Source organism: Argentina anserina, chromosome 3 (genome assembly GCF_933775445.1).
Source record: "Argentina anserina chromosome 3, drPotAnse1.1, whole genome shotgun sequence".
NCBI classification, from domain to species: Eukaryota; Viridiplantae; Streptophyta; class Magnoliopsida; order Rosales; family Rosaceae; genus Argentina; species Argentina anserina.
In genome coordinates, this window is record NC_065874.1 from 27,567,546 (window position 1) to 27,591,321 (window position 23,776).

Genomic DNA, 23,776 nt, shown 5'->3' on the forward strand with positions numbered 1-23,776 from the left:
CAGATTTGTCTTAACATGAGGGTTAGTTGACAAAAACCCCAAGCATCACATTAGATCTCTGCATGCATGATTGTACACATACAAAAATCATAATCACATATTACCTTGTACAAAATCACATATCTCTGCATGTATATATTTATTACCAAATCTATTCTTTGCATAAGCACCTGATTATATATGTTCACCAAATACAAGCTATAACCTTACCTCCCAATTCTCGGCTCAGTTCGGTTTCCACCGGTCTTCTAAAAGCATTTGACCAATAACCGGCACAAACTACTCGGTTTGGTTCGGTTTCCGACACCGATGTGGTGGTTCTATCCGGTTCCGATTTCTCGACTTCGGTGGGGTTCGTTTATGGCCGGTTTTTTTTTCGGTGTCAAAAAGTCCACCCCTAAGCTAATGTTCAATCTAGAATGATATTGGTTGATTTTTGTCTCTCGTTGATTCTTGACCTCGGGTGAAGAAGACATAAGTAACTTACTAAAAAACTACTATATAGAAAACCATAATCTCGTCTTCTAGTACTCTTCAGTCATTAACTTTAAGCACCTCCTATTCTTATTTTCAATTTGTTAGAGCAGATTGTGGGAAAAACCTGTATTAGAGCAGATTGTGCCCGAGGAACCATCAAAAGTCAGTATGGGCACCCCAACTCAATCCGTTGAGGAATTCTCTCAACCTGTTGAGAATGCATCTAGAACAAACATTGAGTCAAGACTGAAACCAGCCATGGTATGTCCCTTAACCTCAACTTTGATTATCACTAATGTGCCTTTTCCTAGCAGGTTACAAAAACAAGTGAAGGAGGAAAGAGACAAGGAGATCCTAGACGTCTTCAAGAAGGTTTGGGTGAATATCTCATTGTTGGATGTGATTAAGCAAATTCCTTAGTATACAAAATTCCTCAAGGACTTGTGCACTTCAAAGATAAAATTCAACGGAACCAAAACAGTTGCCTTGAGTAAAAGGGTGTCTGCTGTGTTGCAAAGAAAGTTACCACCAAAATTAGATGATCCGAGACGTTTCACTATTTCATGCACTATTGGTGATCACAAGTTTTCTAGTGCTCTTCTTGATTTTGGTGCTTCCATAAATTCAATGACATATGTTGTGTATGATAGAATGAATATGGGATAACTTTTGCCTACTGGGATAACCATTAAACTTGCGGATCGATCTAACTGTTACCCCTAGAGGTATCCAGGACGACTTCCCAACAACACTCTTCCTAATCCTAAGGGTCATCATGAAGTCAATGCAATGGCTTTGAAAAGCGGGAAGGTGTTGGATGCAGCTCCAGTGGTCAAGAAGCCAAGAAGAAAGTGGGAAGAACCTGTATTAGAACATATTGTGCCTGAGGAACCATCAAAAGTCAGTCTGGGCACCCCAACTCAATTCGTTGAGGAATTCTCTCAACCTGTTGAGAATGCACCTGAAACAAACATTGAGTCAAGACCGAAACCAGCCCTGGTATGTCCCTTAACCTCACCTTTTGATTATCACTAATGTGCCTTTTCCTAGCAGGTTACAGAAACAAGTGAAGGAGGAAAGAGACAATGAGATCCTAGACGTCTTCAAGAAGGTTGGGGTGAATATCCCATTGTTGGATGTGATTAAGCAAATTCCTCAGTATGCAAAATTCCTCAAGGACTTGTGCACTTCAAAGAGAAAATTCAAAGGAACTGAAACAATTGCCTTGAGTGAGAGGGTGTTCGCTGTGTTGCAAAGAAAGTTATCACCAAAATTAGGTGATTCGGGACGTTTCCATGCACTATTGGTGATCATAGGTTTGCTGGTGCTATTCTTGATTTAGGTGCTTCCATAAATTTAATGTCATATGTTGTGTATGATAGAATGAATATGGGAGAACTTTTGCCTACTGGGATAACCATTAAACTTGCGGATCGATCTAACTGTTACCCTAGAGGTATTATAGAAGATGTGCTAGTGCCGGTTGGTAATTTGATTTTTCCAGCGGATTTCTTTGTATTAGAGATGGAAGGTGAACAAGTGGCCTCTGAGATACAATTGATTCTTGGTAGACCATTCTTGAGAACAACTAGCACTAAAATTGATTTTTATGAAGGTTCACTTAGCATGGAAGTAGCTGGAGAAAAGATCAAATTCAACATCTTTGAATCCCTCAAGCACCCAAATACTGTAAACCTACTCATATTTTAACTTCCCTTCCCGAGCCAGGTCAAGGAGATGATCTATCAAAACTCTACACTCTGCTGCCTTTTCTGTACTCATTCAACTCTGCAACCAAAATCCCCTCAAGGAAAGATCCTACAAAAACAGAAATTTTCAAAGCAAGCATGATTTATAAACATATAACTCTGTGCATTTTATCTACTGACTGAGACTGTTGTGTGGAATAGTGAGACACTTAAAGATCAATCAAATTCCAAGGCTAACCAGCCAGAATCACAATTCACAACACAGCCATATTACTGTTATCTTCCTTTCTTGCTGCCACCATTAGAAGTGCTTGGCTAAACTATGTTTAAAAATGCCTAAAGGGTCTTTGTGACTATAATTTCAACTCAGACTTTGAATTTCTAATAAACCTCATAAATTCCTAGAACAGTTAAGAATGACAATCATATGATACAATCCAGACCATCCATAATCATATAACCATTAATATCCTGATCTCATCCTACCTTCAATTCCTATCAACCATATGCATCATCATTTTTATTCCATTACCAATTTTATATATACTTCACATCTCAGCCCACCAAAAGTAAGTTAAAGTTTAAACTTTAAGTTTCTTCAATACAATTTTCTGATTCTAATGTGCAACATACAGTCCCGTCAAGATAAAAACCATAAAAATCAAATGCAAGAAAGATTAAAAAAAAAGGCAAGACTCACCTTAAAAATATAATATAAAGTTGGTACAGTAACTGGTTTTTTAGACATGCCACCATAAGTGACCATCATGCCATCATCACAATATTCTTTATGATGATATTAGTACACAAAATGTTTACCTCCATAAAAAAATTTAAACTTTGTGATATACTGGGAAGAATAAAATTACTACCTTCAATTATGTTAATATCAGAAGGGTTGATGAGAGAGACCAGCATTTTAACACAGACGTCGTTCTCTTTAACCTCAACCGGCGGTAAATTCATCACTCTACCAAAAACAACCACCACCACTTCATAAAATTTAACTCTTCAGGAAGGTAAAAAAGTAAGAAATTGAAAGAGAGAAGTTAAAGGAGACCTGGTGACGGTATCGGGAGGGTCGTGTTGGTCGTAGACGGCGGGGACATGGAGGGTTTTCTGAGCTCTCTGAAACGGGAAGTGTCACCTATTTTCAGTCCCCAGCAGTAATTGTAATTTTCAAGTACAGATGATTAAATACCGGAATTACCCTCAACTTTTTTTTTTGAACTCCACCGCCGAATCTCTGCTAGGGTTGGTGAGGTGAAATTATCACAAGAAAATGAGGGGAAGAGTATTCTGCTTCCGACTGTAGTGTGCATTTTTATAATAGCACACTGACGTCAGTACAAGTAATTGTTGGTTATTCTTTAGAAAAATTTCTAATGCGTTGGGAATTGTGATAACGTTGCAATTTATATCTACGACCAGCACACTCCTAGGACCATTTTCATTCCCGAAATGCAGTAGTAATCGTTGTAGTCCTAAATTAGTACCAATCGATACATGATCTTACGCAACGACAACGCCAACTTACGACTACAAGGCTATGGGAATAAATAAATAATAGTAAATTTGAGTTAAAAACAAATGAAGCTCAATTTACTAAATAAATACGAATAAGCATAATGTAGCAAATAAAATTGAAGTTCAAGTATGACATGAGAAAAGTGTGTCCTCGTAATAATTACGGGCCAAAGGAAACAACCGCACGACTGAAATGAAAAGTAACAGAGTACGCGTCGTGCAATTGTTGAAGTACAAATGGAGATCGGGTAAATAAGAAGTTACACCGGAAGTTGGCTATTCGGTATCGAAAGTGAACCACGAGCGATGCAATGCCACTAGCACCTAATCCAAGTCCTCACGAACCGGCTGCTAGGTACCTGAAAAGTAGGGGTGAGCACTCGTCCTCGCTAACCCGATGCGGGTGAGACGACCCAACAGTAGTTATATTTGAAAACCATATTTATATATATATATATATAACAGTATATATATAGACCGTTAGCGTAAAAACACGTAACGAAAGTCAAACTGAGACTATAACAAGTCTCGTAAGGTTTAGGGCAAGTCAAGTAAATTCACGCATATGTAAAATATGTGCTCGGCTCGAAATATCAAATGCGCCGATGGGGTATATCCAACCCAACCGACTCTAAGGTTCGTCTTCGAGCGAACCGAGAGCCAATAATATACTACGGTGCCAGACATCAGGACACGATTATCACCGTAGTAATTAACCACACGGTGCCGGATATCAGGACAGTGGATTCACCGTGGATAAATCATGGTGCCCGGAAATCAGGACACGAGATTCACCATATAATAATAAAACATGCAGTGTCAGACATCAGTACACGGAATCGGCTTATAATCATGCATAAAATAAAGGGGTTAGTCTCAAGACACACGACCAAAGTAAAATGCAAATGAATGCAAGCATGTAATGAAGACGTATAACATATACATTTTATATATAGAAAACCACTAATTCGGAAGGTACCGGCTCACCCTAGAGGGCGACCTGATATAGCAGTGTTGAAGTCCGCGCCCAAGTCACGCTCCTCGTGCTCCGCGTAGAATCGCATTCTGCAAACAAGTCTCATAGCTAAACAAATAACGAAAAGGGATAAGTAAGGGTCACACACGTTTCTAGTCGATTTAGTAATTGAACGTCGGTTTGACTAGTTTGACCACTCGAGTCGAGGTCTCGGGATGATCGGTTGATTTTTCTAAAGGTGAGTGTCAATTTATTTTATAGATATTCGTATGTTAGATTTAAGACGCGAATGATCGATAACTAGACATCTTAAATGTATTCTTCTTGCATTTAAATCTCTCACGCTTAAGAGTTCCTCGATTTTTTATCCGAGCGGAAATCGAGTTTAAGGTTTAACCGTAAAGCTAAAAAGGTTACTAATTTTCCTCAATCCGATTTAAATCTAGAAACCTAAAGGTAAAAAGGTTGAAATGAGATTTAAGTAAAAATTAAATTAATTATTGTTTAGGTAAAAAGTCACTTTTCAACTTATTTACACCTAGGGTAAGATTGTAATTATTGAACGTCAACAGGGGTAGAAAGGTCATTTCATAGGGGTAGTAAAACAGTAAAATGGTGACTTTAGAAACGATAAAACTATGGTTTTTACCCTTTACCTCCGATCTGCAATTCCGGCTAAAATTCTGATTTCTAACACTCCTAATTTAACATGCAACCATACCAAACAAATCGAAACAACAATAGGATCACAACAACACCGAAATCAAGGAGATTGGAGCTCGTTTGATACCTCTACGAAGTCCCGAACTTGATCCCGTCGCCTCCGAGCTGCTACGGCGTTGCTTCCACCTCCCATACGTCTGTGCAGTCACTCCAAGTTCCACCAACTCGCCGTTGTAAACGACAAATACATTCGCCGGAGTTCAAGAACTCGCTGGTGACAAGAAAAGAGGAAATTGTCAAGACTTTAGGTTCCAATCTCCATTTAAACTATCAGATTAGGTAGGAAACGAGGAAAAGAGAAGATTTTACCAAGAGGAGCTCGACGGAGTCGCCGGAGCTCGATGGATTCGACGGCGGCCCTCACTGCTTCAAAATTCGGACTCGTAAGAACTCGCTCGAATTCGACATGTAAGGAATGGGTCTTGAAGAGCTCGTCAAGAGGAAGGAAATGGTGGTGGTGCGCCGGCCAGAGGTGGCCAAACGGCGGCGCTACGCGCCAAAGAAGGTGATGACAGTGCCTTTGTTTTGAAACAGAGGTGAGAGAGAGATGTGACGAGGGAGAGAGAAAATGGAGATGGAAGTGGTGGTGTGTGCATGAGTGTATGGTAGTTAGATATTTAGAGGTTGATTTGACGGTCCATCAATTCGCTCAAATGGATGGTTAAAATTTTGAAAACAGAAAATATAAATTTTTGAAAATACGATTTAAAAGAGTTAACTTTGTAAAAGCGTAGAAAAAATAACGGAGTGTAGTAAAAATATTCCTTTAATACTCTCGCGCTCGTACGACGCGTAGTTTAATACAAAATATTAAACTACATCTTTAATGTCTTGGAAAAATATCGGTTAGCGTGTTCATTATGCGGGAAAGAACAAAGAAATTTTCAGGGGCTCACAACTACTATAAAGCGGACATCTAATAAAAATCACCAAATTATGTTTTGCCTAAAATACATTTTTTATTAAATACAATTACACAAAAACAAAACGGATAAGCCTTTAAGAAACAAAAGAACATGTAACAACAAATAAAGTCTGCTTTTGTCATATTTACACAATAACTCATGCAATAAATTAACACGTGCATCACACGGATACAAATCTAGTACTCTTTAATGTAGAAAAGAGTTTCAAGAATATAGGGTATAATGTGTCATATTTTTGTGAGCGCTCGCCTTCATTTGACATATAAAAAAAAAGATTGACCTTTGAGGCCGATTCTCATTTCTGAGCAATCTTTGACCGTTTTTTGTATGTGATCCTACCGTTGCACTTGAGTTAGTCGGATAAGTTCTCTTATTTAGATATTAAAGCTGCAATCTTGTTCTTTTTCATTGTTCATTGTAATTTGCAACGAGATTGTACATCTCTATCGACCGTTAATGTCGAGCAAGGGCCCCTGTTGAGCAATACCCTTAAATTCTTCTCAAATAAAAGAATCATTAAAACAAAACAAAACAAACAGAACAACACACAACTGGGTCGAAGCCTGCAAACATAGCCCAGTTACGAGATATACAAAACAGTATGACCCGTTGGAGCCGCTAAATAGAGAAGCACTGGTACCGCCCTACTCCATTGAACTGATTGAAGCTCTTTACTTTCTCTCTTCACAAGGACGCACCCTGTGCCTCTCTCTCTCTCTCTCTCTCTCTCTCTCTCTCTCTCTCTCTCTCTCTCATCAGTTCCTCACTTTGCTGTCTACCCTTCTTTCTCTAAACCCTAGGGTTTATGCCTTTATGGGCTTCTCTACTTAGTCTTGTACCAGTTTGGGGATTTAGGGCATTTTCGTTCCCTGTTCATAATCTCGGTCGACGTCTTGTTTATCGTGATTTGGTATTCTTTCTAAAGTTGGAGACTTGTTTGGTGATTGATTAGAGTTTTTAATTCAGGGGTTTGGTTCTGTATTGGAATTCATGTTCAATTTGATTTTGTTAGGTTAAAACTCTTCAATGACTTCTTATGTATTTTATGGTTCATTGTGTTTCTGGAGGGTTCAGGTTTATTGACTAGAAAGCATAACATTGTAGCAGTATTGGGTGTTGTGTGAAAGACCCAGAAGAGTTGGAGATGGACAAGGTCAAAATTGAAGAGGTGCAGTCCACTACCAAGAAGCAGCGCGTTGCTACTCACACCCACATCAAAGGCCTTGGTCTTGAGGTTCTCTGTCTCTCTGTCTCTCTCTCTCTCTCTCTCTCTCTCTCTCTCTCTCTAACCATGTTTTTTTAACCATGTAGTAACACCAAGTCAAATTCATATTTCCAACTGTGAAATGCTTAGGATTTTCTGCCAATTTTCTTGGTTTTGTCTTCCAAGTTGCATACTTTAGTACTCTAAAATGTATGCATTTTGGGGATTTATTCAAGCCCCCAGGTGTAATGCGTGTTTGTGTATCACTTTGTATAAATGGTAGTTTAGTAAGTAAATATAGTCATGTTATATTGCCCCTCTTAGGTGGAGTAAACTGGTTAACGAATCTGTTCTGGAAATTGCAAATGCGAGACATTAATGTGGGTTGAATTTTACTAGTGTGTGATTCATAAATTTTCTGTCCTGAGAGTGGTTTCCACCTGGATCGCTAACAATGTTATACTGGTTATTGGGTATCATTCTTTTCCAGGCCACAGGAAGAGCAGCACCGTGGGCTGCTGGCTTTGTGGGTCAAGGGGAGGCGAGAGAAGCTGCTGGTCTTGTTGTTGATATGATACGGCAGAAGAAGTTGGCTGGTAAGGCTCTTCTTCTGGCTGGACCTCCTGGAACTGGAAAGACAGCACTGGCTCTTGGAATTTCTCAGGAGCTTGGGAGTAAGGTATTTCTAAAACTTTTTTCAGTACTTGTGATTGTGTGTAAGGTATTCTTTAGTAATTTTAATAGGAGTCCTAGGGGATAGACTTTTTGCTGTCATTTTAAGTGTTTGATGATTCTTGTTTGTAGGTTCCATTCTGCCCAATGGTTGGGTCTGAAGTATATTCATCAGAAGTTAAGAAAACAGAGGTCCTGATGGAGAACTTTAGACGGTCTATTGGTCTACGTATCAAGGAAAATAAAGAGGTCTATGAAGGAGAGGCGAGTCTCTAATCATATCCTCTTGTCTCTGTATATGATTGCTATAATTTCTTTAAAATATGATTAGGCGCCACTGTTTTTATTTACATACACATTTGATTTGCTTAGCTACAGTTCTTGATGCTTTGATAGTGACATTTCAGGTGACAGAACTAACACCAGAAGAAACGGAGAGTGTTACGGGTGGTTATGGTAAAAGCATTAGCCATGTAATCATTGGATTAAAAACTGTCAAAGGAACCAAACAGTTGAAGTTGGACCCTACTATTTATGATGCACTGGTTAAGGAAAAGGTCAGTTCTTCCGATATCTTTTCTTGTGTACAATAGAAACATATTGTTTTGCTGCTTTTACCATAATATGCTTCGTATTTTGAGTTAGATGTGAAACTATCGTAGCTTAATACTAAAATGTATGAATATTGCTGTCAAAGATTTGCTTTTTTCTTATTTCCTTTGTTCTATTTTCGTGATACAACATGCAGGTTGCTGTTGGTGATGTTATATACATAGAAGCAAACAGCGGCGCAGTAAAAAGAGTGGGCAGGAGTGATGCATTTGCTACGGAATTTGATCTTGAGGCAGAAGAATATGTTCCACTTCCCAAAGGAGAAGTTCACAAAAAGAAAGAAATTGTGCAGGTTGGTTTGCTGTGAACTGTGTTGTCTTTGTAAATATTCTGTAATGTAAATTGCACTCTACTATGTCATTATATGGTTGGATGGATTTTTAATTTGTAGTAGCCAGATTAGTAAGTAGATTGCTGAGTCATTCTAGTTTGCCCTGTGGTGCCAGATCTTTGTTGAAGGAACATCTATCATGCATGTGTTTTTCAATAATATGTTTTTATTTTTTTCTCTAGTTGAATAAAACGGGAATTGCTCGTGAAACATGGTCAAATTTTGTTATGAGCAAATTGGACTGGATGACTGTAATGATTACTACTGAATTTTAGCATGATAAGTTGGGTGAAATTGACACTTAAGATTCTATTGGTACACCATCTGAGCTCGCACGTATGTCTCATCCTAGATTCATGAAGAGTGATGGTTCTGGCCAGTTCTTCACACTCTTGTAACGTCTCCATTAGGTTCAGTTTCAGTTAACAGAATCCAAATTGTATTATTTCCTGTATTCCCTCTGTACTGTCTGAATTCAGGCTTACTTATGTAACTCCTTGACAGGATGTATCTCTGCACGATCTAGATGCCGCGAATGCACGACCTCAAGGTGGGCAAGATATATTATCCCTAATGGGTCAGATGATGAAGCCAAGAAAAACAGAAATTACAGACAAGTTGCGACAAGAAATAAACAAGGTACAAGCTTGTGATTGTGTGGAGGAGTGGGAACCAAATTAATTGCTTTTCCTATGGTAGCTTAGATAAATAATTCCAGATAAGAAATGCATTGCAGCATTTTTCAATGAACTCCTGAATTGTACTTCCAAGGACTGAGACATCTGTCAGTTCCAGTCCTTCAATACCATCTAAGGCTGTGCACAGTCGTATAGCCATCAGAGTTGACCCCTTGAAATCTTTTGCCATTTCATTTCACTCACTTGGCATATTCTGTATAGATTAAGACACAAACTATATTTAATCCAACTTTTACCGTTACTGATGACACAGTTATAAGTATATCCCGAGTCTTGCTACACCACTAGATGGTTAGGTTTGATCCGCTCCATGCAGGGTTTATTTGTTAATGTATCTTTGAGGGTAGAGATGTTGAGAGTCTAGCAAGGATCATTTGGAAGTGGTAAAAGTTTAGTGTCGTGGTAGGCTACTAAAATTTTCTGACTTTGGGGATTGCTACAATAGTGCATTTGACAGAATGCTTTCTTAATGTGAGGAATCTGGAAGTTTGTCTAGTCGTATTTTACTTTGTTCTCTTGTTCCCCAATGCAACTGAGTATACTGATTTTTAGAACCTTAAACTTTATTTTATGGTTATTTCCTATTTTCTTTTCTTCTTCTAGTATTTAGGTGGGCCATGATCTTTAGATTGTATGAGCTCAGTGTTCTTCTGCTATAAATTGTTCCGAGTAGTTTTTAAGGATTAATCCTTTATCTGTCCATTAAAGAAACTTACATAAGTTGCATCCCTTTTGGCGAGTTTGTTCCCATTCAAATACTATTTCCAGCTAGAGAATAGAAGGAAAAGTGAGAGCTCCATTTAATTGAAATGTATGATTGATGACAGGTTGTTAACCGGTATATTGATGAAGGTGTAGCAGAGCTTGTTCCTGGAGTTCTGTTCATTGATGAGGTTGATTCTTCTTCTAAGTCCTTTACAGAACTATTACGGTTACATAAAATATTTCAGACTTTAAATTCTTGATTCACAGGTACATATGCTGGATATGGAGTGCTTCTCGTACTTGAATCGGGCTTTAGAGAGCTCATTATCTCCCATAGTAATATTTGCCACAAATAGAGGAATTTGCAATGTGAGGTATGAACATGAGCTGTCAATAATTTTTCTATAAACATACCTAAGGCTTGCATGTCTGCCTGTATTGCCTAGTAACCTTCAGTGCTCACTGTACTGGTAACATTATGAACATGGATGTATTCTGCAGAGGTACTGATATGGCTAGTCCTCATGGAATACCTGTTGACTTGTTGGATCGGTTGGTGATTATCCGAACACAAACTTATGGTCCTGAAGAGATGATAAAGGTCTAAATCACTTTAATTTCTAGCTATCTGTGAATTTTTTCTACTATGCCCCAGTTGAACTATTATTTTATCATTTTTATTGTACTTTTTTGTTAAAATTCTTTTAGCTTGAGTTCAAACTACCTGTTATTCACTTGATTGTTGCTTGAGCAGATCTTAGCAACCCGTGCACAGGTGGAGGAACTGGTTGTAGATGAGGAGAGTTTGGCTTACCTTGGAGAGATAGGACAGAGTTCGTCTTTAAGGTTTGGCGCATGTTATAAATGGGTCAACTTTAGGTGATTTACTTCAAAGTATGCTTACCTTTATAATTTCTTCAGGCATGCTGTTCAGCTCTTATCTCCTGCAAGCATTGTGGCAAAAATGAATGGCAGAGATAACATCTGCAAGGTAGACAGAAATTTGAGAAACACTTATTCAAGTGTAGTTTTGCAATCATTTTTACAAACTGACTCTGTTATATTTGTCTCATCTACAGGAGGATTTAGAAGAAGTAGCTACCCTATATCTTGATGCCAAATCTTCAGCAAAGGTTCTTGAAGAGCAAAAAGAAAAATACATTTCATGATCATTAGTTTCTGAGCAATGTGTCTAAACACCAGAGTTGGATTTTGAGATGTTACTACTTTCTATTCAGTGCCAGTAGATGGCTTTACTATTTTCGGGAAATGAGTACAAGTAAATTTTTTTTTGAAAGGAATGAGTACAAGTAATTGAGTAGAGTTAGATGAATTTCTCATCTGCATTGATTGGGAATAATCCGCTGCAAAACGAGACAAATTAGTAGCAAACCAATACTTGGATATCAAGATATTGCACATGAAACATTTGTTCATTTTCTTGGCTTCTTGCTATGCCAGTGAGACTTTTACAAGTTCTACAAAGTACGAGGAATCAGATTCCACAATTCCAGTATCTGCCTAATATTACCCTCGCTTCCAATGTCTCTCGTTAACATAACTCTTTCGAAAGAAAACTTCCACTTCGGAATCTTTGTTAGAAGCCAATGCTAATGCTATGTTTACATTTTGATCGGGTTAGACTAATCTATAAAAAGAGATATTAGTGTCACACTTTCAATAGAACTAAAATGAATGGTTGCGGATACTTTTAATGTTGAGCTTGATTGAAAAGAATGCCGTGCTACTAGCAATGCAGGTCAAGATGTTAAACTGAAATTGACATGACCATGCTCTTTTTTTTTTGGACAAAACATGACCATTCATTTGAATAATAAAAGTTGAACCTTCACTTATTTTCTTCTGCGTACGAATCAAGTTGAGGCATGGCGCTGCTATTCAAGGAGAAAAGTTGAAGGCGCAATTGAAGCTTAAAAAGTCGCAACTATTGAGCACTGAAAGCTAAAGATAGGGAAGCAACAATTTTTGTTTCTTTCAAATTTTAGTAATCTTTTTCCCACTGAAGAATTCAAGTACTTTCTTAGATGGTGTCAATTGGGTTTTGTCATGATTTCATAAATATGTACTTGAATATTGATTCAACAAAAAAGGAAAGGAATCATTGCGAACTACCCAGCAGTGGTGTACACACTTTTGCTAAACAGTGAAAGAGAGCAGATATATGATTCCAATCGTAAGCTGCAAAAAAAAAAAACAATTAAAAAATGGTAGTAGATACTAGCATGGGATATTCTTGGATTCATGATGAATAGGCAACTAGCATGGGATATTCCAATCGACTAGTTTTTTTTCTTTTCTTTTTTGGACTAACTAAAACCTCTATATCAACCAAATTCTAGATAATTAAAGTACAAAACTGAACTAGCAAATAAGGAGAGAAGAGCATGGTGCCAAATTTGAATTCACAAAGAGTGACCAATTAATTTTCACTATAACATCGGCTACAAAGTTTTGTTCACTTTTGTAGTAGATTCCTGAGCTTATGACTAAAGTATAGAAGTAAATTCCCAATGAATTGTGGAGGTCTATTAATGCAATCGATAAGAACTTAGAATCCCCTTCAACCATAATATGTCGAAAATTACGGATCCAGGCTGCATAAAGACCTGCTCAGAGAGCAACTATAAAAATATTAGTGTTGCATAGGTAATTCTTCACTGATTTTGAAGACAAAACCAGCTGAACCAATATCATTCTTTACAAAAACATCAAAGTTGAATTATTAGAGTATGTTTTATCATCCATATAATTTGAGGTGTGTCATTAACCCAAAATTCATCCAAATCTGGAACACTAGCCAGACGCACATGCCTATTAGCCATATCATTGGTGCTAAGTCACTTAGCAAGTGTCAAAAAAAGAGAGTGACATCTAGGATAGAGACCCGAATCTAAGAGTAATGATGCTTTAGGATTTGTATTATCGATCTCACTTCAATAAGTGACCAAAGAGGAAAATATTTTATAAATGAAGAGTTTCCTACTAATCATAAGAGTCTCTTTCTAAGTTTTTCCGATGCTGACTGATAGATCATCTCCAATTTGAATGCAATAATTCTCGACCTCTTCCGATTAACATAAGATGAATCTTCAAATGTGGCACAGAGAGAGAGAGAGAGAGAGAGAGAGAGAGAGAGAGAGAGAGAGAGAGAGAGAGAGAGTCACACTCAACCTAAAGAAAGTCTTTTACAACAAAAGACTAAAGGCCGCACACACGTCGTGGACTAAGCCTAGATTTTCCATGCCGGTGCTACATTTTATATGCACAACACAAACTTATGACTTTCTTCTTCTTTGAGTTTAGGGTGTCGGTGCTTCTTAAATCATAATTTGTGGGGGTCAATGTGGGGTGATTGAGATACATGCCATCATATATAATACTAATGTTGTAATGTGAACATGAAATAGTGGTCTTCGTATTATTATTTTTCGGAAATAATAAGAGAAACAGTTGCCTCTTAATAAAGATGATGTCTCCGTTGAAACATTATGGTGAATACCATATTGAAATTAATTGGTCAATTTTATATTGATGTGTTCCCTTCGGTAATTTGATGACTCGATTGTAATGTCCCTATGGTTGATGCTTTCGGAAATTAGTTGCCTCCGATTTAATGTCCTTTCAGAAAATTGTTGCCGTTCGGAAAAATATTGCCTTTCGGTAATTGTTGCCTCAAAATAGATTTGACTCATATGTCATTTGATGACAAGGAATGTGGGGTGATTCAGATGCATGCCGAGATTCGTTGATATATATGTGGCATAGCTCGATATTATCAAGTCGGCATGCATGAGTGCAAGACTCATTCGAATTCACTCAAACTCAAAAATTGTGGGGGTTAAGGAAATAAAGGAAAGAAAATGGGCTTATATAGTATAATATATTTGGATCATTAGATATCCAATGATCGATGTTGCCTATTATACGATACATTTTGTGAGTTAGAGTAAATTTTGGCTAATACTCTAACAACCACTAGGTTAAATGCCAAAAACTAGTGGTTAATATATCGAGGGGGATGAGATTTATGTCTTTAAAACAAAGATCAAGAGTGATGGTAACCCAACCTATGTGATTGGAGATCCCATGAAGTAGGTTCATATGAGTAAAAACAAGTTACTTGTTGATCAGTGGTGCACTATCAAACTAAAGTTAAGAGTCTATCCCTATGATATAAAGTTAGTAATTTAACTGGAACGTTAAGGATGAACTTTGTTCTTAATGAGTACCATAGCCCTAAAAATTTGGGTGGTGTGTTTGATTCCAGTGCACACTTGATGGACTCACCTATATGAGTGTGGAAGTGAGGCCGCTTCCTATGAGAGCATTCATGAATATCCAGGTAGGGTGCATGGCCTAAACGCGCCAAACGGCAGAACACGCTTTGTTGAGGTTTAATGTAGATGGTAATTCTCTTACTCACATGAAGAAGTTTTGGTTTATAGAATTTTTTTAATTTTCAGATAATTTCTATGGGTAACAGTTATCTATCCTATGGTTGGTTCATAGTCTAAAAGACACCAGTACATATGCATTGAATTCTCAATTTCCTTTGGCATTCTTTATTTTACCTATTGCTTGTATTTTGAAATTGTGGTTTCAAAATACAATATTATTTTAACTTATCTTATTTTCAAGGGTTGAACATCTGTTTCATTTCTAAAGCATTAAGTGGGTGTTACAAGCTCATGAATTAATCATATTTATTCATATTAATCAAGGTTCATTATGTATATAATATTTATGTGGGGTTATAATAGTTTCAATATATTTATTTCTTTGTAACATTTATGATATTATTATTGTCTTTATGATTCACAAGTTTCTACTCCTATATAATCTTGGCATCTCTTGCTCATTTCATGATATAGACATATACATACATATTCTCTATTCTATTCATTATGGTTAAACTCTTTTAATTGTTTTCTATCATGCCAAAGGAAATACCAAGTAGTTCTAGGATCTGAGTCTGCGAGTGTGCGTTTATAAGGATCAACGGTTGTTGTACCCTGGAGGGTAGACGCCATAAACCTGCTACACCGAGACATTGTCTCCGAGGGACGAAATCTACTCTTAAGGACAGTGTTTACACGCCTCAACTTTAAACGTGTTTGAATGATGGGTCATACAAGAGCCTACAATTGAAGAGATAAGTCTTGCAATTCTTGTTATTTTATTCTATTAGATGGTGATTATTATTTCTTATTGATATCATATATTCATATGTTTGTGCAATTTTGTAGGAGATTATGAAATCATGGTGACTAAAAGAGCATCCATGAACCAAATTTCCTCTAGTCACTAGCTAAGTCTCCTAAGTGGGCAACGAGGAATTGGTCGGATACGGAAGAATCAAATTAGGTCATGTCGGTATCCCCCAACAAACCTTTTTCCAGAAGTGACTACATTTGTGACTTCTGCATTTTGTGAGTCCCGTTTGTGAGTGTGTAAAGTAAGATAATGCAATCTCACTAAGGGCCAAAGCTTCATTTGTCATGTGGTATTAGGATTCTAGTCAAGAAGGGCGGATAATATACATTTAGCATAAAATCCTTGTATTGGATCACCCACCATTAACCTTTTGGCTTAATGTGTTTGTTGCTTAATTCCACGAGTTCACGTCCTAAACCCTACACAATGACTTTTGTGTGGTATACATCTTCTTAGTCCTAAACCCTAAATTCTGCATGCCAAATTCCAATTAGATTATGTTTTTCAATTCAATAGACACCTCCTGAATGACAAGAATTGTTCATATGTCAAATTTCGTTGTATTTTTATTTTATCTCCTTGTTAAAGTGATCCGACCGGCTTCAATTCAGAGTTTATAATAGCTTTCATTTCACGAACAAAAGCCATCCCGTCATTTCAATATACTTAGTAGATTTAAATTATCAATAGATAAACCTAATGAGATTTGTCTAGTAGAGGCATGTTATAATAGGAGCTTTTAGTTTGAACTTCAGTTTTTGACATCTCTAAATGAGGCGCCTATTGTGCTCCGGCCGGGAAATGACGAAATTATACTCATTTTCTCTGATTGATTTCATTCCTCTCCACTTGAGAAATCACTCATTTACAAACTAAACGAGATGTTTCGCACATTTCTATTTTCATCATGCATCAGTGCCATTGTACCCCTTCAAAAAACAACAATTTGATCGGACCAATAGTTTGATATCACAAGAAATATATCATAACATCACGAACAATCCCAAAACAGATCTGTAGTCGTGGTTACACATGAAGCCATCAGAGTACCTACCTACCTTCTTTTACCGAGTGCCACTCCGAAACCCCCAAACCAGCATTTTTTTAAGCAAGTGCCACTGACTTCATCTTCCTTGGTCTCTCGACCTTCCATGTGTTCAAATCTCTATCAGGCCACCGCCGGCTACACAGTGGACTTTTCTCGAACCACCGCCAAGTCATCCTACCGACCACCGAGCAGATGACTAAGTTTTGTTGAAGAATGGTCGGGGTTAAGTCAGGAACAATAATCTATGTGTTCTAAGTTCCAACTTAGTTTTAATAAATCATTCACATTAATCGTTACACATGGATTAGGAACTTCCAATCACCAAAAAAAAACACGTCACCAGACTTCAAATTTTAATTAACCTACCTACAGTTACTATCCACCTACCACATTGTCGGTTTAAACTCGCATGGCGAGTACCGCGAGTTACTTAAGCATCAGCCCACGTGGCAACTCACTATTGGTGAAGCCTGCGAAGTTACTATTTTTGTTTTCCTTCTTTTTTTGGTAAACATTTTTGTTTTCCTTCCAGGAATGTGCATTTAAGGCCATTAATAAGCGCGTTGGACAGCTTTTCACTTTTATTTATTTTTACCGCAATAAATTTCAAGTACGTATTCACTGCAAAACGCGTACGTCAGAGACGTAAAATCAGCGAGGGGACACGCTTGACCCAGTTGGCATGATCTTGTTGGAGATCCAACGGCTGTGGTGGCCTCGGTCCTTAATGTCTGCGTCACCTGCGGGTAGCTGAGGCGCACATAGATATTTGGCACGAGCCTAACAAAAGGACAAATATTCGTTGCGACCCAAGCTCGTTAATGTAAAATCTTGAGAACCAATCATAAGGTGCCGCGTGGTGAGGCATTAGTTGGAACTTGGAACACGTAAAGGACAAAACAAAAAATAATGGTGCCGCCAAAAATTAATATTACCACAGTCCACAGTGGTATGTGGTAAATTCACCGTGTTGAGTATGAACACATCATTTACCAAAACAATGCCAACTAATAATTTGCCTTGCAAATTTGGAAGTTTGAGCAACATTGTCTTGTCAATGATCTTATCTTGTGTTCTCAAAAGAATACTTTTGTCTTGTTAAATTTTGGATTCTTTTTCACAAGATATCCCTTGTGCCAAATTTTAGCTATGAGGTTATTCAATAGTTATCACAATTTGTTTTCCATTGTGCCATTAGTATTGAGTTGTGCATTGGACTGATTCAAAAGTTTAATGTGTGCTAAATGCAAGCTCATTATCCCTAATTGACTATATATTTTCTAGTAGATTACGTTACGAAAAACCATAACGAATTATGTTTATATTGTTACATACTAAATGAAAAATCACAAACGTTATCAGAGTCAATGAATCGTTGGATCATAAAATTTTTCGATTTAAACCATAAATTGAAATCCCTAAAACAACAATACTTAAGACACGTTTTATTGATTGAATTATCAACCACGTCTCTCAGGTATAGCTAAAAGTGAAAACTTACTTCTTTGTTAGATGTGATTAGAAAATGTGGGACGTATTTCTGATGACGTAATTTCAAAAACCATCCCTCCATGTAATGAGTTGGCTCCACATGATTGGCCAAATAAACAAATTGAATTAATCTTAATTTTGCGGTCCATTTACATCACAAAGTAGGCCTATATAATAAATTATAAATATATAACCAAAAAAGTCATAGAAAGAGTGACAGACTCTTTTGTCTGAAGGAGTTTTTGTTTCCTCTCCCCTCTTCTGTTCTCTTCTCTTCTCTCTTTCTTTCTATCTCTCTCTGTTTTTCGAGTTTTGCTCTGTTCTTCTTCCTCCTGTTTCTTTGTGTCTTCCTGTTTTCATTTCCAGCTCAACAACACTAACCCAGAGAAGTGAGGAGAAACAGACAACAGGATCACCATGAGTTGCTTTTGTTGTAAAAATAATTCAACCAAAGAATCAAAGAGGAACGGGAAGAACAATCAAAACGCCCAAGTCATCAACGCTACCAAATCAAATCGTCAAGGTAATTTCTTTATCTTTTTAACAAAACGCTGGTTGATTTTGAATTATGGGTCATTGAGATAAAGCTCTGTTTTTGTAGATGATCAATTCTGGGTTGTCATTGTCAAATTGTCTTTATGGTTGTTTTGTGATGGTTGTCTTTTGCATTTGTCCCCATTGTGTTTGATGTTCATTTCAATTCAATTAATTAAAACAATTCTGGGAATTTTCTGGGTTTATGTAAAAAAAAAGAGAAAAAAGATTCACTTTTTCTTCTTCTCTGAATTAAAGGAGATCAGTTTTCATTTCTCTTATCTGGGTTTTTGGTTTCCTGCAGTTGATTGTGTTTTGTTGATTTGGGGTCACTAGTTTTTGATTGGTTTTGATTGTTCTAAGTTTGAATTCTGGGTTCTATCCTTTTTATATATTTGACATTATTATTGCTTTTTCGGCTCTCTGTTTGACTGAATAGGTTAATCGTAGCAAAGAAGGCAAAGTCTTTATATAGTGAAATGGGCTTTAGTAGTATGTATAAAATGTTCTTTCCTTTTATTGATCTGTGCTTCTGTCAAAGTTTGAATTTTTTAGACATGTAATAACAAACGTACGTGTTTTTGGTCTTGTGAATTGATGATTTGATGCTGATTGTATCCACAATGTTTCATACTGTTTATTGATTTGGGTTTAGGTCAGTATTTGTAAGTTTCTGGTAAAGCACCACATTTATTTGGTTGGGTTTAAGAGCATGAAATTCATTCAATTTTGTTTGTTTCTTTAGAACTGAATTTTGTCATTTTTATTCATGGGCTGCATCTGAGTTCTTTTGACTATGGTCTTTTCAATCCCATTGTGAGTGTATTAATCAAGATTTGATTTTGGATTTTACTCATCATGTGCTGTAATTTGTCTTTTTGCTTGGCCTTCTGTCATTTCATCACTCACATTTGGTACATGCATTTTAGATACTTCAAAAGTGAATTCAGAGGGGATTGTAAAAAAGGAGTTGGGTGTAAAAAAGGACGATGTGTCTAACGTTGACCAGTTATCGATCGATGTAAAGGAATTGAACATAAAGGAGGAGGTTTCTAAGGATGGAATAACTAATGGCAGGCGACCACAGGCATTTACATTGGAAGAAATGGAAGTAGCCACACAGAACTTCAGTCCAGATTGCTTTATAGGTGAAGGAGGATTCGGCAAAGTTTACAAGGGCCACTTAGAGAAAACTGACCAGGTTGGTTTTGTTTATCTGAATTTAAAATCTTATCATTAATACAATCTGTCATGCCAGTTGCAGGTTTAAGTTGAGTTCTGAACTCGTGCGTTTAAGTGAGTGCTGTTAGAATGTTTGTGTGCTTGTTTATTTATTCTTTTATCTGTTTCTTAGGATTTGTTCCTCTTGAGTTTAAATTTGAGGAAGTGTTAGATTAATCACTAGTATATCAAGCTCGGAGCTGATTTTGGTATTATTAAATATGTGTTTGTGTAGGTTGTTGCTATCAAGCAGCTTGATCGCAACGGTTGCCAAGGGATTAGAGAATTTGTTGTTGAAGTTTTGACGCTAGGTTTGGCAGATCATGAGAATCTTGTCAAATTAATTGGATTTTGTGCCGAAGGGGATCAAAGGCTATTGGTCTATGAATATATGCCATTTGGATCTTTGGAAAACCATCTGCATGGTATGCAACTCACTTTACTCAAAATTTAGAGTTTTATGAAGGTTTAACTTTAACCTTCCTTGCCATCTATACTATATCAACTACATCATGATTGTCAAGTGAATCCAACTATTTTTTAAATTTTTATGTCTTACAGATCTTCAAGCTGGGAGGAATATTTTGGATTGGAATACAAGAATGAAGATTGCAGCTGGTGCTGCAAGAGGTTTAGAGTATCTGCATGAGAAAATGCAGCCTGCTATCATATATCGCGACCTGAAATGTTCAAACATTTTGCTTGGTGAGGATTATCATCCAAAGCTATCTGATTTTGGCTTGGCGAAAGTAGGTCCGAGTGGAGATAAGACTCATGTTTCAACTAGGGTTATGGGAACATATGGGTATTGTGCACCAGATTATGCAATGACAGGTCAGCTGACTTTCAAATCAGATGTTTATAGCTTCGGAGTGGTTCTTTTGGAGCTTATTACTGGCAGGAAGGCTATTGATGGCACCAGACCTCTCAGGGAGCAAAACCTTGTAGGATGGGTAAGATAATTATACTGTTCACTCTTTTATTCTCTAGTAGGATATTATTTGCTGGCTTATTTCGATTAAGAATTTTTGTCCTTGTTTTCGTGGTCATCGCTTTGTTGTTTTTTTTTGTTTGAGCCTTTTGATTTTCTCTTGCCGATCTGTCTTATATGATGGTTGTTCAAAGTGTGAGCAACCCTATGGAAACTGACTGATGTAGGTTGTCTTAGTTGTTATGTGAAATAAAAAGTTGTACTTTTATGCATATGTCAACTTTGAATTAGTAGTTGGTATAACATGTAAACAATGTACAATTCTTTGCTTGAATTTGTTATGATCTTTGCTTTTATTTCTCGAAATTGGTTTTGAATGATTAATCACATTATTTGTTTCAGGCAAGACCCTTGTTCAAAGACCGGAAGAAATTCTCACAGATGGTGGATCCGTTGCTCCAGGGTCGGTATCCTGTCAGGGGATTATACCAAGCTCTTGCTATTGCTGCTATGTGCGTTCAGGAGCAGCCTAATATGCGACCTGTCATAACTGATATAGTAACAGCACTGAACTACCTTGCTTCCCAGAAATATGATCCCCAAAGCCATCCAGTGCAAACCTCCGGAAGGAATCCATCTTCCCCTAAGATAAGAAAAGATGATAAGGTGGGTAGGAATCTAGGTGATGGGACAGAGAGAGACTGAACTGGGGGACACAATTAATAATAAAGCAGTCGATACCATTTTGTGGTCTTAGAGATGATGTGCCTAGTTATCAAATTTTGCATCACCCAAGAAAACAGGTAGTACTGCCATTCTCAACATTCACATACAGCTCTTTTCTCTCTTCTCCCCTGTGGTGTACATGTGAGCTGATGTTCTCAATGTCTTGTATGTAAGATCTGCCTTGTAGGAACGTTTGAGAATATATTAGTCAGCCTTAATTCTATACAGTTACATTCTTTCACCAACTGTCTTTCTTTTAAGTTTTTTACATCCCTTGCTACACGTATAATTTTCTTTTAGTCTAGCAAAGTAACTGCAGTACCACTGTTCTTACTTTCCACAATGCTTTACCGTAAAAACGAATTGGAAATCTATCTATACCTCGTATCGCCATGCAGGTAATGTGGTATATCATTGCTGGATGGAATGTGAAAACATGCATCATGGTGAATTTTTGAGGCAAGGGGGAACCTGGAGGTTCTACTAATTGAGTTGTACATGTGTGACCTTGGGTTTTGAGTGTAGTTACCCTAAACCCAAGCATCTCCAAACAGTAGTGTATATATCAAAGCACCTCGAGTACATAAGGTGAGATGTTGATTATGCCAATATATACTTTTGATACAAAATCTGTGCTATTGAGCCATTAAGTGTATGAATGATCTTGAAGTGACTCAGTTCAATACGGTACCACGGAAGAGATATATTGTTTACTTGAAAAATTGGATGTAATGTGGTACTTAATGTCATATGACAAGAAATCATGTCAGGCTTCAACTGACAGTTGGGGAATGTTAGATTCGAACTCGGGTAGAACATAACAGAATAGGATTAGATGATGATTTTGTTGCTGTCAAAATTGGGCAGAATTTGGTGATAGGATGTGATGAAGAAAACTTGTGTTCAAAGTTTGAATTCCGTTTCAAACTTGATTGCCATTGGTGTTTGTATTAAACCAGGGTAGTCGTGAAGGCAATTCATAATTGATTTGCTAGTAATTAAGAAGCACAGGAAAGGTTGGCATCCTGGGCAATGTGCATGGCCTATTCCTAAAAACCTAAAAGATCTAGGGAATGGTACCATATTGATGACATTGGAGTAGTGGGAGTCTTCAATTTGCTCATGAAGAAGTGTTGTTGAACCTTACGTAGTTATTGAGTTTCACGCATGCCTTGTGCTAGAGCGCTAGAGTAATGAAATTTTTGGGTTACATGAAACACAACTCTGTAACAGAAATCACCAGTTTCTTCTTCTGGTACCATTCTTACTTTCAGTAACAGTCATAGACAGCTACAGTTTTGGTAAGCAAACAATGCACTTGCCGGATTTGGATCTGATAAACCTTGATGACTAATTGTAAGATCTTTGAATCATGACGTTACACTGGAATTTAGTGCATCGAGTAAAACTTAAAATGTCATTAAAAAGTGTGGTCATGACGTTAAAATGGGTAGAAGTTGTAAGCTATCTGCTGACAAAAGTAAAACTACAATCTCAAACCCAGTTACACTTGCACATTAACTGATTAACTTGTTGCTCTTTCACTTGCACACAATTAGTCTGACTTGTGTAAAGGCCCCATGAAATGTGTTGTATAAATGATCCACTTCGGCTGCTAAAGCAGGTAAATCACAACAGAAGGGTTCAAAGCCACACCTACTGCAGCATCCACCTTGAAAAATCTGATCTTGATTTTATTGACTAAAGCATCTTCCAATTCATCCTCTCTTCTATGCTCACTATTGGCAAGACTAACTCACGACCATCTGTCCCGAGTAAATTGGAATCCACAACCTCAGTGGCCACATCGAATGATGATAACGAATCCGCAAGCCCCTGCTTCAGACAATAGACATCTCATATGTTGGTGTTGGCTTTCTTCTTATGAATGTTTCCAATACTTAAATCAAAATTGTACACATCCCCTCTTCTCGAAATAATTCCTTCCATTCAATACTGTGCAACATATATACGTGATTAGAAAGATGAACAAAAACATCAATTACCTTGTTCATCTATACTTTTTATTT

General features: G+C 37.2%; 3 protein-coding genes across 7 annotated transcripts in view; 2 read left to right on the forward strand and 1 right to left on the reverse strand.

Annotated features, from left to right (window-relative positions):
* Positions 1–5,545, reverse strand: part of LOC126787375 (enoyl-[acyl-carrier-protein] reductase, mitochondrial) — a 45,109-nt gene extending 39,564 nt beyond the window's left edge. The window contains 5 exon segments of the mRNA XM_050513272.1: positions 2,177–2,295; positions 2,887–2,972; positions 3,059–3,156; positions 3,247–3,314; positions 5,480–5,545. Coding sequence (XP_050369229.1) covers positions 2,177–2,295; positions 2,887–2,972; positions 3,059–3,156; positions 3,247–3,314; positions 5,480–5,545 — 437 coding nt within the window.
* Positions 5,546–6,887: 1,342 nt separating this feature from the next.
* On the forward strand, positions 6,888–11,819 carry LOC126786570 (ruvB-like protein 1). 4 transcript variants are annotated; one of them, XM_050512423.1, is made up of 13 exons: positions 6,888–6,974; positions 7,413–7,572; positions 8,033–8,221; positions 8,347–8,478; positions 8,622–8,771; positions 8,963–9,118; positions 9,662–9,796; positions 10,683–10,748; positions 10,828–10,934; positions 11,062–11,161; positions 11,315–11,406; positions 11,482–11,551; positions 11,640–11,819. In XM_050512423.1, the coding sequence occupies exons 2-13, from the start codon at positions 7,483–7,485 to the stop codon at positions 11,727–11,729; spliced, it is 1,377 nt and encodes a 458-aa protein (XP_050368380.1). In that variant the 5' UTR covers positions 6,888–6,974; positions 7,413–7,482; the 3' UTR covers positions 11,730–11,819. The 4 variants fall into 4 exon arrangements, with proteins under 4 accessions (XP_050368380.1, XP_050368379.1, XP_050368378.1 ...); XM_050512422.1 differs by having other exon boundaries at positions 6,903–6,974; positions 7,406–7,572; XM_050512421.1 differs by lacking the exon at positions 6,888–6,974 and adding an exon at positions 7,006–7,248 and having other exon boundaries at positions 7,406–7,572.
* Positions 11,820–18,587: 6,768 nt separating this feature from the next.
* On the forward strand, positions 18,588–22,232 carry LOC126786088 (probable serine/threonine-protein kinase PBL5). 2 transcript variants are annotated; one of them, XR_007671166.1, is made up of 6 exons: positions 18,588–18,857; positions 19,798–20,069; positions 20,325–20,514; positions 20,651–21,042; positions 21,423–21,823; positions 22,145–22,232. XR_007671166.1 is itself a non-coding variant. In XM_050511800.1 (5 exons), exons 1-5 carry the CDS (start codon positions 18,752–18,754, stop codon positions 21,723–21,725), a joined length of 1,263 nt encoding a protein of 420 aa, XP_050367757.1. In that variant the 5' UTR covers positions 18,588–18,751; the 3' UTR covers positions 21,726–21,987. The 2 variants fall into 2 exon arrangements, 1 of the variants encoding a protein (XP_050367757.1); XM_050511800.1 differs by lacking the exon at positions 22,145–22,232 and having other exon boundaries at positions 21,423–21,987.
* Positions 22,233–23,776: the final 1,544 nt, after the last annotated feature.